Source organism: Triturus cristatus, chromosome 4_2 (assembly GCF_964204655.1).
Source record: "Triturus cristatus chromosome 4_2, aTriCri1.1, whole genome shotgun sequence".
NCBI lineage: Eukaryota > Metazoa > Chordata > Amphibia > Caudata > Salamandridae > Triturus > Triturus cristatus.
Window position 1 is genome coordinate 206,369,176 of NC_140586.1, and position 20,865 is coordinate 206,390,040.

Consider the following 20,865-nt stretch of genomic DNA (forward strand, 5'->3'; position numbering starts at 1 on the left):
CTTAGTTGTCGATGATTGAGTTTAAATAGTCGAGGGTCTCATAGTCAATGAGGTTTCCTTTGAAAGCTTTATCATCACAGGTGAATCTCTGTAGCGCTAGACTGAGGTTTCTCAGGAGAGGGGGTGTCTGCAAGCGCGGTACCAAGTGCTGTACAAAATAAATCATGGTCAGGAAATTGTACAAGTCTCCTCTTGAGTGCTGCTTTCATGGAAGTGCTTGGAGGGGCCCTTCTCATGACATCTACTCCTGAAGAAGGGGCATCTCCTTTAGGAGGAAAATATCTTTACTCATAAAAAATAAAGCCAGCCTCCTTTCTCTATCCTTAAAATTCTTAGTTGAGACACACTTAAAAATCTTACATTCTGATGACTTATGTTTAGGATAAAGACAATAAATACAGAGTGTGGGTCATCAGTGTAAATCTTCTTGCTGCCACAAGATAATCAGGTTTTAAAAAGAGATCTCTTCTCTTTGTCAGCCAAGGTGATAGTTGGCGACAGACCAAAAGACCTCCCTGATTCTGAAATTGTGACAATCTTTCCCAAAAACAACTGACAGTACAGTAGTGCCGAGGATAGGGCTGGTTCAATACCAGGGCAGACTAAAATATAAATAATTTAAGGTTCACCGAAAGGTTAAAGAAGAGCTCTGAGGGGACTCCCTCACATAGGACCAGTGATCGAAATCTGAGCTACAGTGGCCTTTAGGGGAATTAGGAGAGCTTAAGCTTCCACTTCAATGGCTGACGTTTGGGTTTCTTCAAATGAGGCGGATGTGCTACTAAACATACTACATTGTTTCAGGCATATGGCCATTTTAATATCATACACTGTATGCTGTATATTTTACACTGTATACTGCTATTTTAATGTACCAGGGATTCCCAGCATGAAGATGGGAAATAATTCAAGAATGTGAATATGTAAAAGATCAAATGCTGGAAAAAGGCATGGATTCGCTCCATGTGAAGATGCACCATCACCACTGCCAGACACTTTATGAACATCCTTGGGGCCGTGGTGACCCCTAGGAGGAGTACTTTGAACTGGTAGTAATGTCCACTTACCACAAAGCGAAGGTACTTTTGATTGGTGAGAATATGCAAGTAAGTGCTCTTACGATAGAGTGATGTCATCAAATGCCCTTGTCAAAGAGGGGGGGGGGGGGGGGGGGTGATGACTTCCTTTAGGGTTGTTATCCATAAAGGCTCTGTTATGGCGTAGCGCTTAAGGGGCCTGCAATCAAATATAGGCCTGACGGATCCATCCTTGGGAATGCGAAAGTACAGCAGAGTATACCCCTGTACTTTAATATTGCAAGGGGGTGGCTTCTATAGCTCTCTTTTGCAGAACTGCCCAAACATCTACTTCAAGAAGAGGGATCTGCTTGTTGCTGAGCCTGTGTGACCGTGGTAGGATGTTGGGAGGAGTGGAATGACGTTTAAGGCAGTAGCGATGCTGTATTGCAAGCACCTAAAGCATTACGTGATTTCCTGATTAAATTAATAAATTACACAAAGTCTCCCCCCCCCCCCCCCCGTCACCCCTCCAACAGGTGATATGTGGGCACATCGCTGTTTGGCAGAGGCAGGTGACTTGTTTGAGCTGCCTTTGTCACTATCCAGATTGTTCTTTCTGTAGGATCCCTACTGGTTTGATAGTGGTAGTCCTGCTTCTGCCATAAGCAAGGCTGCTCAGGATGGATGCTTTTGACCCCACGTTTGATTTCCAGCCTCCAAAATGAGACCAACCAAATATTGCAGCCTGGAAAGCACCAATATATTTGGCTACCTCAGTATCCTTTTTTATCTTTGAGCATCTCAAAAACCTGTGGCCTGAAAAGGTTCTCCCCGTTAAACAGGAGGTTGATGAGATGCTGCTGCACCTCAGGTTTGGAACCAGAGATGCAGAGCTAGATGTGGGATCCAGGTATAACAATTGTATTAACTCCCATGGAGGCTGTGTCAGCAGTATTCAACGCACAACAAAAGTTGACGCAAGAGACCATTTGTCCTCTGACACATTCTTTCCCTTCTCCCAGAACTGCCCCAGGAGGTGCTGATGGAGTTCCTTCAGCCCCTCCTACTGTGCCTATCCTATCTGAATCAGACAGCAACCGAATTGGCTATGCGCCAATAGGTAGCTGCTCCCACCCCCACCATCCTCTTGCTCGCAGAGTGCATTTCTTTTACCTTTAATTAGGATAGGGGCATAGCCAGTGTTTTGGGCGAAGGCACGTTTGCTAATAGTGTCGACCACTACAGAATCTGGTTGGAATTGTCCACTAATGTACAAAAGAGTCACTGACGAAGGGTTTTAACTTTTTGCCACTATGGGAGGGTCTACACTGGCCTTGATGGGCTCAACAAAATTCTCAGGGGCATACTATCATCCCTTTACACATAGGTAGGAAGTGGATTGAGTACCCGGACTTAAGTGTCTCTCTCCATACGGAAATCGCCCTCCCCTTGTATTATATGCAAGTCCACTTTATGGTCTGCAGCTACACACTGAAAAACTTCATGGCATGCAGCTGTATCATCAGGAAGTGAAGCCCTGACACGATAGTGGTCTAGGTCAGGGACACCGGGGAAGTACCTTGTAATGTCCAATGGGTTATCAGTAAGCCCCTTCACTAGTGGCTGGTTGTAAGTGTCGAATGGTCCATTGTGAATTCCCTGAGGAGAGGCCAATAAGGAAATCCCCTCTAGAGAGTCTAGCTAAGGCAGTCGTGGAGGGGTAGGTGACGGTGGTGGTGGTGGTGGTGGGTGTAGAGGTGCATGTGGAAGAGGGACATGATTATGTGCAGGTTCTGGGAACGAATGCATGCAGGAAGGCACGTCCTTGAAAGTAAGTTTCCTCTTGCTAGGAATAGGCTCCAACGGTACAAGCAACTTGGTAGAGATCTTGACCCTGAACAGGGGAATGACGAGGAGTGATGCTTAGCATCCAACGGTCATTGGAACCTCTGCAAATGGGGCCTCAACATCCTACTCTTTGGCTGGTACTAAAGGCTTGTATCTTTCCTTTTATTGGGACCATGGTGAGATTTCGGAGCAGATTGGGGCTTCAGAGCACAAGTGGGTTTCAAGGTTAGGTAAGGCTTTGAAGCTTGTACATGGCTTATTCGTCAATGAAGGCTTAAGAGCAGAAGCGGCTTTTGGTGCAGTTGAGCTCTTTGGAGCCAAGAAACGCATTGGCGCCGGCTTGGAACAATCAACAATCTTGGTTGGAGACTTGTTAGCATCTAAAGGTTTCTGTAGGTGCTAAGTGGAGTGGGAATGTGACAGTGACCTGTGGATGGACTTGCATCAACTGCCATGCTCGGGGCTCGATGCCAGAGGACTGCGGGAGCCCTGCTCTGAACTCAGCATAATGTGAAACTATCTGAATCGCTGGTTTACTCACGAGACTCGATGTAGTTTTCACCCAAGGTCTGGTCTTCGGTGGCAGATCCAGGTCACTTGGCTTGTTGTCTTCGAATTCACTCAGCAATTGCGGCTCCATGCAGGGAGACTATTGCATGAGGGTGAGCCCCAACGGTTCAGCATCCTCCTATTGTTGGGTGCCGAGGGGATCTTCCTCCATGAAAATGTTTGGGGTACCAGACAGGTCCTGTTGCAGCATTTTGCTGTGTGCCCAGCATTGTTCCCTAATACACTTGGGTGTTTTCTTTGACCAGAAGGGTGCGGCATGAGGAGAGGGAGAAGTTGTCATGGTCTAGAGACAAACAGACTGCACTCAACAGATTATCGAATGGCATTGAGAACAATATTCAGACTATGTGCATTCCATCAACCGTGATGCATTCTCAGGTGACGGGAAATCAAAGTGTGTTGGGCCCTGAAAGTATGCTAAGCGAAGAAGGTGTTACACGAAGACTGCAGACCTTGAGGCATGAAGGATTTCTGTCAAAAACAGAGTAGATAACGGAGCTCGAAGGAGCCACACCCAAGATGTAGTCAAAAACACCAAATAATACATGAAGAACACAGCGAACTTGGAGCATACTAAAAAATTTGAACTCAAAGGCAGAAAAAAATCAATCGCATATGCTGTTGATGCCCATGCGCAATATGCACAGAGGAGGAGGTGTCACAGCACGTCTTGGGACTCGAGAGACTTATTTGGAGAAACAACTTGCAAATGACAAAGTCCAACTCTGGATGACAGGAGTATGCTAGGTATATTTATCTACAGCCACTTACACTACAAATATATACATATCCCCACTCAACCCCAGAAGATGCAGAGCTTCAGCCCTCATGGGTTCTGCCCGATTCTGTGCTTGTGCACAATTAACTTGACAGAAACAACATTTACCAAAACAAGCTTTATTCTGGAAGTCACATCTTAACACATCCATGCCTGAAACTCTACAAGTTGGAGACATTTTCAGCTGGCACAGAAGTGGGGTTCAACATGAGATAATCTCCCACAGGAATATATAGAGTTGTTTGCATTTGAGAACTTCTTTCTGGTTATCAGACTCCAGGATAGGTCAACTATCTGCTAAGGCAAGGATCAGTCTGAGAACCCTAGCGGGGAGTCACCTTTATGGGAATGCACTTTCCCTGTGAAATGCCATAAAAAAAATATGCTGGCATAGACGCTGTCAGGCTCTGAAAAATCTCCCATCTAAATTCTTAGCAACAATAATGCTAGCACATAAAATGATACAACACAGGTCCCTGCAAACCAACAATATTTGCTTTGGGTCCTGTAGTGGGCCTTCTGCAAAGAAACATTTTGGCGCCACGCTAATTCATCAAATAAATAGGAAACCATGATATTTCAGCACATCTACTCAATCTTAAATAAGAAAATCAGAAGAAAGAGTCAAGGCTGTGAATGTATTTTTTTTTAAACACTGGCCTGAAATTTGCAACACTTGAAAACTCAGATGTTGCAACATATCTTCCCACCCGCGAAACCTTTAACATCAACCAATGAGCGTCACCAAACCCAATTTGAACACTCAATCCTTTTCTATGCAGCATTGGCAGCTTTAAAAAAAATCAATGGGCCTGTAACTGGGCAAGAAGTAATAACTACCCTCAGATAAAGCGATCTGTCCTCTGCTTGAGAAACGTTCTGCAGCCCAAGTGCCTGTCAGATTTGTATATGTATTTGTTGTTTTAGGTTTTTGGTTCACAAGTATTTAAAAGGATACCTTTACAATATGAAAAAGTTCAAGTGCCTTTTAATGGCCATTTGTTTTTTGCAGTTGAGATTACTTTTAAAAGGAGAGGAAAAGTTATGACCCCTCATTTTCGGTTAGGCATCTGATAAGCATGCAGGGTTTTAATTGAGATATTGAAAAAGACTAGAAAGGAAGATCAGCTGTATCAAAAACATGAGTTAAATTACAGGTCAGGCAACGCGCGTGCACACACAAAGGAGATCTCTAACCCCTCCCAAGAAGATGCAACAAACTGGACAGGTGCGCATTATCAAAGCCAAGATCTCATATTAAAGGAGAAGTATATTATTATTTTTCAACATTTTGTTATTTGTGAAACATTTTGCCTTAGGTCTAAATTTCTTTCAATGCTTATGGAACTCATTGTGTGCCGCATTATGCCTAATTCCACAGATGAACATGGCAACAGTGCAGCTGGGCAGTGAATTGTGGACAACAGGAAGGCCTTTGTGGTTTAGCACATGTGCCAATTACTTGGAAACGCTATAATTTAACTCATAAAATGAGGTTGCTTCACCTACTCTCATATCAGAATGGACAGTAGGGAGTTTCAAGTGCTTAGCTTTAGATTGGTGAGCATGCCACAGGAAGCAATGTACAGTGAAAGGTGTACTGCATTAAATGTTTAGGGCACATTAAACAAGATGACCACTGCCATGTTCTTTAATGAAATCAATACTGACCAGGTGTGCATCCAAAGGGAATAACTCTGAAACACAGGACTTGTTTTCAAGCATACAGGGTGTACAGATGCAATTTGGCATAGATTATAGCAAGGGGTTCTAACTCCACTCATTATTAAAAAGCAAGGGCATAAAAACCACATCCATTCAAGTGAGAGTAACAGCTCATGTTATGCTAAGAAGCACCAGGCTTCTTTTGCAAGAATTGGAATTCTAACACATTCACTTTTCATTTGATACAAATGACCCCAGCTCCTTTAACTCCAGTCAGCAGTCAAGGCAAGCCCCTGGAGAGCAGTAGAAGCAGCCCCTCTAAAAATCTAAAATCTATGGCACAATCCTCCAAAGCCACTTCTCAGCAGGCAGAGAAACAAGCAAGAATCCACTCACCAGTTTTAAGTGCGCCGTATGCCTTTAAACCCCTGCATCCCTCCCCCATCTGAGAAACATTTGGTGGCTTGCGAAACGCAGCAATGCATATCCTATCTGTCAATGTCCGTGCTGGATGCCATGTTCACCGAACCACCTACATGAGACTCTAAAATCTTCTTGGGGGGTGAAACGGGCTGATCTTCTCTATCCTCTTCATCCTCATCATCCTCTTCATCATCATCGTCATCATCTACGTCATCATCTTCCTCACTTTCATCATCTTCCTCCTCCTCCTCCTCTTCAACATCATCATCCTCATCGTCACCCTCATCATCACTACAGAAAGTATATGAATTAAGAACAGTTACGGACACACAATGAAGAATTATTTATTTAAATCCCTAAACTATCAGCGACATGACCATGCATAGATAAAACCAGATTCCTGCAGCTATACATTTCAAGAAGGTGGAACTGTAGACAGTTCTAGGCTGGACGGCCTGCCACCATCTCAGAGTGTCTCACACACAAAAATATTGTCCTGATCAAAATCGTGTGGACAAACAATAAAAATCTGTATGAGTGTGGTATCGGAAGGTAATCTAGATTTCCTGGTTTGTATACCTATACTTAGGAAAGACAACCTGCTAGGGAAACATTGAATTAGTACTTGATTAAGCCAGTGGGGTCCACCAGCACTCATTTCTGAGAACCAGCACTTATTTTTTTTCAACAGACTAAACTGTAATAAGAGAGAAAAATACAAAAAGGCAAAAAGACGGAGGAAGAGATAAAATGAAAAACTGTCAGAAGAAGAAAGCAGATAGAAAAAAGAACCTTCAAGAGTGAAATAAACTGACTGGGAAGGTGGTATATTAAAGAGGTAACAGGGGGAATCAAGATTAATCAGCCCTGGTATTTGGCATCCCTATCTTTGCAAGAGCTGGCCATAGGCTTCTAAGCAAAACATTGGGCCAGTCACACATTCTTTTCCAAATTAAGCATTGAACTTTAACAGAAACTTAACTGCAAAGCCCGGTCAGACTAAACACAGAGCTAGCCTTGGTGTCATAGTGTGGCTAAGTCACATTTGATACATTATAACTTTCTAAAGTGTTAGAGGAAAGAAATATACTGCTTCACAACTTGCAATACAATCGTAAATGATTGCGTTAAGAGCATGCTTAGTCATTTAGAGTAAATAATGTGAATAAAATCCTGCAAGCTGCAGTAGGCTTTATATGCTAAACCTCACACAATGTGCTACAAAATTTAAAACGGAGTTCTATATACAGGTAAAATGGAATCTAAGTATCCATTCATATCATAATTTAGCTATAGGAAATAAAACAGGCAGACAAACAAGTTACTTACCTTCGGTAACTATGTATCTGTAAGAAACATTAGTTAGTTAGATTCCTCACCTTAGAATATCCCCAGGCGTCAGGCTGGATCCGGAAAGATTTTGCGTCAGCAATACCCCTTGCGCATCGCTAGGCGTCGTCTGGGGCACCGCGTCCGTCGTCGGCGTCGTGCGCCGGATTGACGACGGAGTACTTAGACGCCGCCCTCGCGCGCTGACGTCAGTTCTTGTACATAGATTACCGCACCAGGAACGCAGAGCCATGCAAGAGACCGACAATGGTGCCAAAAAATTTAGGGCCCTGAAAAGGATAGCCTTAACCCTAGATGTCGAATCGCAGAACGGGGAGGATGGGTGGGTCGGTGAGGAATCTAACTAATGTTTCTTACAGATACATCGTTACCGAAGTTAAGTAACTTGTTCATCTGAAACACGTTAGTTAGATTCCTCACCTTAAAATAGATACCCCAGCAATTCCAACCCCGGTGGTGGGTCTGCGAACCAAGATCACACAAGAAAGTCCTGGAGAACAGAACGGCCAAAGAAGCAGTCTCTTCGGACTTGGCTGTCCAGGCAATAATGTTTGGCAAACGTGTGCAGCGAGGCCCACGTTGCTGCCTGACAGATGTCCTGCAAGGGGACCCCTCGGCAGTAGTGGCCGCTGTGGCCCGGGTGGAATGGGCTCTCAGCCCTACAGGGGGGTCCTTTTTAGCCAAGGAGTAACAAGCCTTTAAATACAAGACGACCCACCGCAAGATGGTCCGCTTGTGCACTGCCCTCCCCTTCTTAGCACCCACATATCCAACAAAAAGCTGGTCGTCCGCCCGGAACTGTTTGGTGCGGTCCAAATAAAAGGACAGCGCCCGTTTTGGGTCCAGACGGTGGAGCCTTTCTTCCTCTTTCTAAGGATGCGGAAAGAAGGTGGGCAAAGTGACAGTATGCCCGATGTGAAAGGAAGTCACCACATTCGGAAGAAAGGAAGGACGAGTACGGAGAACAACCTTGTCTGGATGAATAGAAAGAAAGGGAGGCTTAGAAGATAGAGCCTGGAGCTCACTCACCGAGGTGATGGCTACCAAGAAAGCAGTCTTAAGAGTCAGAAGACGAATGGGACAATTGTGAAGAGGCTCAAAGGGAGCGCACATTGGAAAAGTCAAGACTAGATTCAAATCCCACTGAGGCATTACGAAGGGGACAGGGGGAAACATGTGAGTAATGCCCTTGAAGAAACGAGAAACAACAGGGGATTTGAAAAGAGAAGGCTGATCAGGAAGCCGTAAAAAAGCAGAGATAGCAGAAAGATAACCTTTTAGGGTGCCCAGAGCAGAGCCCTGCTGGGCCAAAGAAAGAAGAAAGAGGAGAACCTCAGCAAGAGGGGCGGAAAGGGGATCCACAGCCTTAGCTGTGCACCATGCCACAAATTTGTTCCACCGGCAGGCGTATACCGATTTTGTGGAGGGACGCCTGGCTGCCAGAATGCCATCACAGACTTAGGAGGCAAGTCAAATGGCATCAACTGTCGCCGCTCAATCTCCACGCATGGAGGTGGAGACTGGACAGGTTCGGGTGAAGGACCGTCCCCTGCTGCTGCGACAGAAGATCCTCCGGAAGAGGCACTCGTATCGGGGGATCGATTGACAAACTGAGTAGCTCGGGATACCAGTACCTTTGTGCCCAATCCAGAGCCACCAAGATGACTTGGGCCCAGGCGCGCCTGATCTTCTTCAGCACTCTGGGCAGAAGTGGTATAGGCGGAAAGGCGTACAACAGACCGCAACTCCACTCGCGACGAAAGGCGTCCCCGAGTGCCTCCTTGGAAACTCCAACGCGCAGAACTGCTGACATTGCCCGTTCTCTTCGGTGGCGAATAGATCTAACCAAGGCTCTCCCCACTGCCGAAAGAGGCCTTGCGCCACGTCCGAGTTTAGACGCCATTCGTGATCCATCATGCACCGGCGGCTGAGTTAGTCTGCTCTGGGGTTCAGAGAGCCCGCCAGATGTTGAACCACCAGGGTGATGCCCTGATGTTCCAGCCACGTCCAGAGGCGCAGAGCCTCCTGACAAAGGGTCCACGACCCCACCCCGCCCTGTTTGTTGCAATACCACATGGCGGTGGTGTTGTCCGTGAACACCTGCACCACAATTCCCCAGATAACGGGAAGGAATGCCTTCAGTGCAAGTCGGATCGCTCTCAGCTCCAAAAGGTTGATATGGAGCTGAGACTCCGCCGGAGATCAGAGGCCTCTGATCTCCGCCTCCCCCAAATGGTCCCCCCCATCCCAGGAGAGACGCATCCGTCACTACTACGTGCACCGGATGGGGTAGGGAGAGGGATCTGCCGCTGACCCAATCGTGGTTCGTAAGCCACCACTGCAGTGCCCTCCGAGATCAAGACTTGGTCGGACAGGTTGCCCCGATGCTGGGCCCACTGAAACTTCAGGTCCCACTGCAGAGCCCGCATTCGCCACCTGGCGTAATGCACTAATAGGATGCAGGAGGCCATCAGACCCAGAAGCCGCAGCACCAACCTTACCGAAACCCGGTCCAGAACCGCTCCGATGAAGAGGAGCTTCTGGGAGGGACTCAGATGCGACTTGGGCACATTGACGGAGAACCCCAGCAAATGCAGGAGGTCGGCCGTAGTCTGGAGGTGGGAGACGACTTGCTGGGGCGAACCCGCCTTCAACAGCCAGTCGTCGAGATGAACAAGTTACTTACCTTCGGTAACGCTTTTTCTGGTGGATACAGTATCTGCCTGTGGATTCCTCACCATGTGAATATCCCCTGCGCCAGCATTCCACGGAACTTTTCTTCCCCAGCATTCCACGTCGAAGTGGGCGACGTCATAATACATCGGCTCCGCTCACGACTCCGATCGGCGTCACCGGTGCCATAAGAAGCCCACGTCGGCGTGATGACGTCAGTTCCACCCATTTTTTCCCCGTGCCTTCGAGGCGAACAGGTGGACTAACGACAGACTCAAAGTATACACAGTATACAATACACCAACACATATGCATAGCATACAAAGGAAAAGAATGCTAAATAAACAAGCATTTCCTACAATTGCACAACAAAGCATAAAAACATATCAACAAGACCTATTTCATGGTATACAAAGGTGGACAACGGGGAGGGTGGTGGGTCAGTGAGGAATCCACAGGCAGATACTGTATCCACCAGAAAAAGCGTTACCGAAGGTAAGTAGCTTGTTCTTCTGATGGATACATCTGCCAGTAGATTCCTCACCTTGTGAATAGATTCCCACAGCAGTCCCCACTCCCGGAGGAGGGTGTCCACCTTCCTATACCAGAAAGTCCTGTAACACAGAGCGCGCGAAGTTGCCCTCCCTCCTCATCTCAGAGTCCAAGCAATAATGCTTTGCGAAAGTATGGAGGGAGGCCCAAGTCGCGGCTTTACAAATATCTGCCACAGGAACACCCCGGGCCAAAGCAGATGTAGAAGCTTTAGCTCTAGTCGAATGCGCTCTAATGCCATCAGGAGGAGTCTTACCAGCCAGGGCGTAGCAGATCTTGATGGTCAGAATTATCCATCTTGACAGCGTGCGCTTGTGCACCGCCTTCCCCTTAGAACGACCAATGTAGCCAATAAAGAGCTGGTCATCAAGGCGAAAGTCCTTGGTTCTATCCAGATAAAAACTAACAGCCCTCTTCGGGTCCAAACGATGGAGTCTTTCCTCCTCTTTGGAAGGGTGAGGAGGAGGGTGGAAAACAGGGAGAGTGCCCCAAATGAAACGGAGTGACTACCTTTGGCAGGAAAGCAGCCCTGGTCCTGAGAACCATCCTTTCAGCATGTAAGGTAAGAAAAGGAGGTTTGGAACTAAGAGCTTGAAGCTCACTCACCCTCCTTGCCGAGGTTATGGCTACAAGAAAAACCACCTTAAATGATAACAGCCTCAAAGGACAAGTATGAAGAGGCTCAAAAGGGGACCCCATTAGAAAGGTTAAAACAAGATTAAGGTCCCACTGAGGCATTACAAATGGAGTAGGAGGAAACATGTTTGTAAGGCCCTTGATGAACCTCAGAACAACCGGAGATTTAAATAGTGAAGGTTGATCTGGGAGGCACAGAAATGCCGATAAGGCCGAAAGGTAGCCCTTGACCGTGGCCACAGCAAAGCCCTGCTGAGCCAAGGAAAGAGCAAACTGAAGCACATTGGACAGATGGGCCTTTAAAGGATCAATGGATCTCTCTCCACACCACTTTACAAATTTCGACCACCTGTAGGAGTAAATGGACTTGGTGGAGTGTCGCCTGGCCGATAAAATAACGTCCACCACATCAGGTGGGAGAGAGCATGAACTCAGGTTGCCCCGTTCAATCTCCAGGCATGAAGGTGTAAGCTCTGGAGGTGGGGGTGTAGAACCTGCCCCTCCGACTGCAAGAAGAGGTCTGCCCTCAGAGGGAGACGGAGCGGAGGGCACAAGGATAGGTGGAGAAGATCTGTATACCATACCCTTCTTGCCCAATCCGGGGCGACCAAAATGACTTGGGCCCGGTCTTGGCGAATCTTCCTCAGAACCCGAGGAATCAAAGGTATGGGAGGAAACGCATAAAGGAGTTGTGAGCCCCAACTCAACAGAAACGCGTCCCCCAGCGCCCCCTGCATCAGAAACTGGAGACTGCAGAATGACGGGCAGTGCGCGTTCTCGCGGGTGGCAAACAGGTCCACCCGAGGTGTCCCCCACGTCCGAAAGACATGACGAACCACCTCCGGATGGAGCCTCCACTCGTGGTCGGCGGAGAACTGCCGACTGAGACTGTCCGCACGTACGTTTAGAACCCCGGCCAGATGATTTGCCATCAGACAAATCTGATGGTCCTGAGCCCAGGAACATAGACGCAGAGCCTCTCTGCAGAGACAAAGAGACCCCACTCCTCCCTGCTTGTTGACATACCACATCGCAGTAGTGTTGTCCGTCAGGACTTGAATCGACCGACCGCGAAGGGAAGGGAGGAAGGCCTTGAGCGCCAAACATATCGCCCGTAACTCCAGAAGGTTGATGTGAAGCAACCTTTCCTCTGGAGACCAAAGACCCTTGATCTCCAGATCTCCAGATCCCCCAGATGAGCGCCCCACCCTAAGGTAGAGGCATCCGTTATCACCGTGGCCACCGATGGAGGTAGATGGAAGGGCTTCCCTTGAGACAGATTGCCCTCCACGCTCCACCAAGATAGATCCCCTGCAGCTTCTCTGGAGATCCTGATCGACTCCCTGAGATCTCCGTTGTGCTGATACCACTGCCTGCGGAGGCACCACTGGACCTTCAGAACTGGAACCACCGCTCCATTGTGGAATAAAGGGACCATCTCCTGAATGTCGAGAATCCTTTGAGGAGGAGGGAATGCTCGACACACAGTAGTGTCCAGTACCGCCCCTATGAACAGGTTGCGTTGAGAGGGCACCAGGTGAGATTTGGGCACATTGATCGAAAAACCCAAGTCGAACAACAGCTGCGATGTTACCTGCAGATGATGCTGCACCATCTCTGGGGACTCTGCCTTCAGAAGCCAGTCGTCCAGGTAGGGAAAAACCGGAATCCCCGACCTCCTGAGATGGGCAGCCACCACTGCCATCACCTTTGTGAAGACTCGAGGTGCGGTAGTAAGACCAAACGGGAGGACCGCAAACTGGTAATGTTGCGACCCAACCGTAAAACGGAGATACTTCCTGTGCGACTTCAGGATTGGGACGTGGAAGTACGCGTCCTGCAAGTCGAGCGACACCATCCAGTCTCCTTGCTGCAACGCTTGAAGAACCTGCGCAAGGGTCAGCATCTTGAATTTCTCCTGTTTCAGGTAAAAGTTCAAGATTCTGAGGTCCAGTATCGGACGCAATCTGCCGTCCTTTTTGGGAATCAGGAAATAACGGGAGTAGCATCCCTGACCCCTTTCCTGCTCCAGAACCACCTCTATTGCACCCTTCTGGAGCAAGGCTAGAACTTCCTTCTGCAGGAGAAGCAGGTGGTCCTCCGAACAATAACCTTGGCAAGGAGGGTAAGGGGGAGGAAACTCCCGAAAGGGAAGGGCGTACCCAGTCTCTACGAGGTTCAAAACCCAAAGGTCTGTTGTAACCGATTTTCAACCCCGTAGAAAGTAGGACACCCGACCCCCCACAGGTCTTACATGATCCAGGATGGGGGATCTAGGGCTGCTTCCCTGAGGCCTCATTGGGAGCAGAGGAGGAGGAAGAAGAGGGGTTGCGTCCAGAACCTCTCCGACCCCTTTGCCTCCCTCTATAGGACTTATAGAGGGGATTCTGCTGTTGCTGCTGCTGCTGCTGGGGCTGCCGGTAAGAGCGAAAAGACGATCGCCCAAAGCCCCTAAATTTTCGAAAGGTCGAACCCCTTGCCGGTACTTGCAGGTCCAAAGATTTTGCAGTCAATCGGCTGTCCTTAAAACGCTGAAGGGCAGAGTCCGCTTTCTCCCCAAACAGCTTCTGACCATCAAATGGAAAATCGACCAGCGTAGCCTGAACATCCGCTGAGAAACCAGAGTTACGGAGCCAAGCCTGCCTTCTTACAGCAACAGACAAACCCATGATCCTTGCCACGGAGTCCGCAGTATCCAACCCTGTCTGGATAACTTGCCTGGCAGGCGCCTGAGTGTCCGCTACAACCACCATGAAGGATGACTTATCCCCTTCAGGCAACTTAGGAGCCAAGGACTTAATGGAATCCATTAGAGCGTGCACGTAGCGCCCCAGCAGGCATGTAGCATTAGTAAATTTTAACGCCATGCTTCCTGTCGAAAAGGTCTTTTTGGCTGCCTGATCAGCTTTTTTAGACTCCCTGTCAGCTGGAGACTGAGGAAAGGCACCGGAAGCATGCTTGGAGCATGAAGCCTGCACAACCAAACTGTCCGGGGACGGATGAGTGGATAAAAAGTCAGGATCCCCTGGTGCAACCTTGTACCTTCTTGCCACCTGTCTACACACTGCAGGAGATGAAAGGGGCTTCTTCCATACCTCTAATACCGGCTCCAATATGGCCTCATTGAAAGGCAACAAGGGCTCTGATGTCGCAGTCGGAGAGTGTAACACTTCTGTGAGCAGGTTGGATTTGTACTCCACAGAAGGCAGCTGTAAATCCAGAAGCTCTGCCGCTTTCTTTATCACTACGTGATAGGGAGCCAACTCATGAGGTGGAGAAGACCTGGCAGATGCATATTCCCACTCTGGGGTAGTATCCAGCCCACTGGCTTCCTCAATGCCATCGAACTCGTCCGAAGAAGAATCAACCTCACCTTCTTCCACCTCTCGATATCTTCTTTCCTCCAACACCCTCTGGGCTTCCCTCCTCGACCGGATTCGGGGAACCGACGTCGGCGACGTCGTACGCGGCGTCGGAGGAACCAGAGGAACCGGCGTCGACGGCGCCAGACACGGCGCCGATGGAGTCAGCCTCGGCGTCGATGGAGTCGGTTTCGGCGTCGATGGAGTCGGTTTCGGCGTCGATGGAGTCGGTTTCGGCGTCGAAGGAGGCTCCGAAGCCTGCCGGACCTTCCAAGGTCGAATCGGATCCCCAGACGGCGCCGGAAACTGCCAAGAAGGCGCCATCGGCATAAAGGGCATAAAGGGGGCCTGAGCATACTGCTGTGGCACCCCCATTGTAAAGGCCATCGGACCCACGGGACCAGTTGATGCTCCGGATGGGTCGGGCACCCTATTAAAAATGCCATACATGGCATTTAAGAAATTAGCCGAATCCGTACCTGGGGCCGGGAACTGAGGCAAAGGAACCTCTTGTGGGGCCACCGGCACCGGCTCCGCAGTATCCTCCACTGGAGCCTCAGAATCTTCAGGTACTGGAACAGACTCTTCCTGCTCCTCATGCATAGAAGCATCCGACTCCACACGAACCGGAGTCGACGTCTTAGACGGAGCCGAAGACCTCGTCGGAGACTGAATCGGAGTCTGCTTCCTCGAAGGAGAACCTTCCGGTGACCTCGAAGGTGAAGGAGAAGGAGACAAACCTTTGCTCCGACGTCGATGAGACGAAGCCGACCTCGACTTCGATTTCTTGGACTTCGAGGATCGACGTCTAGAATGTTTACTTTTTTTATGGTGTTTCTTCGACCTCAAAGTCGATGACTCTCTCTTCGATCTCTCCTTCTTCCTCCCTCTTTTCTCCTCACCAATCTTCGTCATGAAGAGCTTGGTCTTCCTTTCCTTGAGAGCCTTCGGGTTCATGCTTTTACAGCATCCGCACTCCTCCATATCATGTTCCGAGGAGAGGCACCATAAACAATTCTGGTGTGGATCCGTTATCGACATCAGGCCTCCACACTCCCTACAGGGCTTAAAGCCCGACCTCCTAGTCGAAGACATAGCCGAATAAACAGAGATACACGACCAAACTACAAAGTAGCACTGGAGAAAAACCGTTGCGCGTCGAAGGCGCAGAAAAAAGGGAACTGACGTCATCACGCCGACGTGGGCTTCTTATGGCTCCGGTGACGTCGATCGGAGTCGCGAGCGGAGCCGATGTATTATGACGTCGCCCACGTCGACGTGGAATGCTGGGGAAGAAAAGTTCCGTGGAATGCTGGCGCAGGGGATATTCACAAGGTGAGGAATCCACTGGCAGATGTATCCATCAGAAAGGGGAGGACTGGAACACCTAATCTGGGCAGATGAGCTGCGACCACCGCCATCACTTTCGTGAACACCCGAGGGGCACTGGCGAGGCCGAAGGGGAGCACAGTGAACTGAAAATGCTCCTGACCCACCGTGAATCGCAGGTAACGCCGGTGGGCCGGCAGGACGGGGATGTGGAAATAAACGCCCTGCAAGTCCAACGCTACCATCCAGTCTCCAGGGTCTAGGGCAGCCAGAACCTGAGCTAAGGTGAGCATCTTGAACCTCTCCTTCCGGAGGAAGGCGTTGACGCTCCTGAGGTCCAAGATAGGGCGTAGGCCCCCCTTTTCCCTTCTTGGGAACCAGAAAGTAGTGAGAATAGCAGCCACGAGCTACTTCTGGACCAGGAACGCGCTCGACGGCCCCTTTGGCCAAGAGGGCCGCAACTCCCTCCCGCAGAAGATTCAAGTGATCCCCCGACATACGGTGGTACTGCGGTGGCAAGGCTGGAGGGGTCGTCTCGAAGGGGAGGGAGTAGCCCCTTCGGACGATTTTCAGCACCCACCTATCTGACGTGATGTAACGCCAGTGGAGCAGGTGATGGCGAACTCTGCCGCCCACTGGCGTGGAATGGGTCTGAAAGCTCGGACTAGGAGGGCTTTGAGGCGGATACTGTCGAGGCAGATGTGGACTGACCGTCACGTTGTCCCCCGGTACCGCTTCGGCGGAATCCACGACCGCGTGCAGGTTGAGTCTGCAGCCGGTGGCTAGGCAGACGTGAGGAGGCGCCCCTTCCTTGGCCACGAAAGGGGCAAAAGGCGGAAGTTTGCAGTCGCGGGGTCGAGAGGCCCAAGGACTTGGCCGTAGCCCGGGAGTCCTTGAAGTGCGCCAGCGCACTATCCGCCTTCTCGCCAAAAAGGTGAGTGCCATCAAAGGGCATATCCATGAGGGTACTCTGGACATCCCCCAAGAAAGACGTGGACCGCAGCCAGGCGTAGTGACAGAGCGCCACCGTGGTTGACATCGACCTACCCAGCGAGTCCGAGTGTCTAGTCCACATCGTATAGCATGTCGTGCTGCATCTCGCCCGTCGGCGAGAGCCTGGGCGAGCCGGTTCCGGGCCTCCTCCGGACACAGGGGCAGCACGTCCTCCACCGTATCCCACAGAGAGTGGGAATAACGGTCCAAGAGGCAAGCGGTATTCAAGGACCGCAGGCCCAAACTAAGGGAAGAGAACAGCTTCTTTCCGAACTGTTCCAGCCTCTTGGATTCCCGATCCGGAGGAGCGGATGGGAAGGAGGATTGGGAAGTAGAGGCCTGGATAACCAGACTCTCGGGCGTGGGGTGTTGGGACAGAAAACTGGGGTCGCCCGGAGCAGGGCGGTGGCGCCGGGCCACGTTCCGATCCACAGGAGGTACTGTGGAGGGCTTGGACCAGGTGCCCTGCAGAACGTCCACTAGTGCCTCATTGAACTGCAGCAGAGGCTCCGAGGAGCTTGCTGACGGTTGAAGCACTTCAGTGAGGATGTTAGTCCTCACGGCCACAGCAGGCAACTCCAGTCCAAGGGCGTCGGCCGCTTGCGCAGCACCACTGAAAAAGCTGCACCTTCCTCCGAGGCCACAGTCGGAGGAGAGATGAAACCAGTGTCCGGGGAGGTGTCCAGACCACTGGCATCCCCCAGTTCATCTGCCCAGTCCTGTGATAAATGGGCCTGCCTGCCCATAAGGTCCTCAGACCCCTCCCAGTCGCACCAGTCATCCGATTCCTGATAAGCAGGGGGAATAACCGGAGCCGGGCGGTAGATGAAATGTTCATCCATCGGCGTTGGATGTGGCGTCGGACGGCGCCGCACCAGTGCCGGGCCCGGACCGGGGCTGAACCGGGGAACGGCGACGTCCGGAGACGGCGCCGGTGTGGGCGGAGGAGGCCTTGTGAGGTCGACCGGCACCGGCAGAGATCAAGGCCTGGATCCCTCGGGGACCTGCGGCGTCGGGACCGAAGTCGGCGCCGGAGCCGCCAGCTCGCGAGGTCGCCCAGTCGAGCCCGCGGGGACCGAAGGCGCGCCAGCAGGCGTCGACGGCGGAGTCAGGCCCCTCATGGCTCTCCGCCGGAGTCGCGTCAGTCCCAGGGACCGGCGGGTATGGGTACTGACATGGCTCCTACGGAGCCGCGGGGGTGGGACCACCCTGACCCTCGACTGAGTCGCGCGACCGGCGAGGGGAGTCCGGAGAGCGGTGTCGCCTCTTGGACTTCTTTGACTGCTTCGACTTACCCAAAGACTTTGAACCCGACGAGCGGTGATGGTCGCTGTGGCTCCTCGACCGGTCCTTAGACCTCCTCCTGGACCGTGACCTTGAACGGTGCGGAGCAGTGTCGAAGCTCGAGAAGCTTACGGGACCGCTCCCGCCTAGCCTTCGAGGTCAAGGCCTGACAGTCGAGGCACGATTCCGCATCGTGGTCGGGCCCCAGACAGTAAAGGCACCGGCGATGGTGATCCGTCACCGACATCAGTCGGTGACAGGAGTCACAGGCTTTAAACCCAGGCATCCTACCGGCACCAGAGTCGAGTCGACAAGTAGACCAAAAAAGTTTAGTCAAAAAATGACTATGGGGTAAGCTCTTTCCGGATCGGCGCGGTCTGGCGCGGAAAAAAGAATAACTGACGTCAGCGCGCGAGGGTGGCGTCTAAGTACTTCGACGACGTCATTCCGGCGCACGACGCCGATGACGGACGCGGAGACGCAGACGACCCCTAACGACGCGCAAGGGGTATTGCGGACGAAAAATCTTTCCGGATCCAGCCTGACGCCTGGGGATATTCTAAGGTGAGGAATCTAACTAACGTGTTTCTTTCAGATGTGTTTCTTTCAGATAAATCGCTTAGTTAAGATGAGATCCGATGGAATACACAAGTTTGTTGCAACCTTAAAATACAATGGACAAAGAAAATCTAGTCGAAAAAGAATCCGAAAAATACACACGCTTTTTCTCTAAGACAAACTGTACCAAGACTACATTCTCACAGATTTGAAGGTAGCCTGGACCACAACAAGCCAAATGCTTAAAGTACGTTTCAATGACAGGATGTTTTTGTGGAGTAAATAAGAGATACAACATTGATCAGGTATATGGCCTTTCTAAAGAGTGGCAAAGAACGTAGCAAAACGATAAATTACCATGAGGTTGAAGTCTGTTGTGCCACCGGCGGTGCTTGGCTGGCATGGGGAGGTGGTCAGATGGGGAAGAGCAAAGTGTGGCGATCAGGGGTGAAGAAAACAGGGGCTTGCGGAAGACACTGGACTGGGATTCAATATTAGTCATTTATAGCCTTGGAACCCCCACTAACATGATATACTGTAGGGCATAGCATCACAGACCAATCGAACCATAGGTACTGTGCCAGAGATCCCCCAGTTACTCTGCTGACCGAATTTAAACACCTGCACGCCCTGCAGCTAAGACTGCATATACAAATATACTAAACCTATGTCCTGCATTGCACACTAGCGTGAAGTAGTGAATCAGGTAGGGAGGGTGGGTTGGTGTGAGAAAGTGCCATCTTTCTTGCATGGTATGCCCCCACTTTTTGCTGAATTGCTGAATGTACTTTGACTGAGTGTGCCCTGGGCTCCTGCCAATCAGGTGCCCAGGGCATATGTTCCTTCCCTAAAACAAAAACCTCCAACCCAAATTGGCAAACCCTGGCCACATGACCTGTGCAAGAGGTGACCGGTGTCCTGGGGTATTGGGTATCTCGACACCCACGGGGTCCACGGTGCTGAGCTTTGCCAGACTGGGGGCTACAGCTCCCATTTGCCTCGTGGGGTGCAGAAATACTCATGGGGGGGGGGCATTGGCCCACACCCTAAAAACAATTGCGCAAACAAAATCCCTGGTGGATAGTGGGCTTTCTGCCACTTGGGGGGGGGAGGAAAGGCTGTAATGGTGGCGGGTGGGTGGGGGCATTGGCGTGCCCGTTTCGGGCAGCCTCCACCCTAAAAAAAACCTTCTAAAACAAATCCCTGGTGTTTAGTGGGCTTTCTGCCCCCCCCCCTCCCCCGAAGGAGCAGATTAGGGGCCAATGCCCCATCAGAAAGTCTAATGATTGCGGGGGGTGGGGGCATTGGCGTGCCCGTTTCGGGCAGCCCCACCCTAAAAAAAAACTAAAAATAAATAGCCCCCAATCTGCCCCAGGGGGGACAGATTGGGGGCTACTGCCCCCATCTGCCCCCCAGGGGGGGCAAAAAGACTCAATGGTGCCAATTTCATATAGGGGGAGCAAAGGCCCTTCCCCAAGGGGCCGCTCCCCCCTCCCTGGTGTCTAATGGGTGGATCCTGGAGGGCGATCCACAAGCAGGGATCCACTGGGGAGGGGTACCATTGGAAAGGGGAGATTCTCCCCTTTCCAACGATACCTCTCCCGTATTTCTACATGCTCAGGGAATGCCTCATGACGAGCTGGACTCGTCATGGGCACACGAGAACTGTGTGCCATGACTAGTTCAGCTCGTCATGGGCATTCAAGGGGTTAAAATAGCAAAATATTGTCTAAAAATCATAACAGTAACTAAGTCGACTTTAATCACTTGTTTCCAAGTACTGACCCAGGACTGAATCTAGGATCCAGTCCTGGAATCCCAAAAG

At 50.5% G+C, this 20,865-nt stretch overlaps 1 protein-coding gene across 3 annotated transcripts in view; it reads right to left on the reverse strand.

Annotated features, from left to right (window-relative positions):
- The window catches only part of RANGAP1 (Ran GTPase activating protein 1), a 368,213-nt gene that overhangs the window by 140,665 nt on the left and 206,683 nt on the right, over positions 1 to 20,865 (reverse strand). For all 3 annotated transcript variants that reach the window (XM_085601202.1, XM_085601203.1, XM_085601201.1), the window contains one exon: positions 6,417 to 6,594. In XM_085601202.1, coding sequence (XP_085457328.1) covers positions 6,417 to 6,594 — 178 coding nt within the window. The remainder of the gene's footprint in view (positions 1 to 6,416; positions 6,595 to 20,865) is intronic.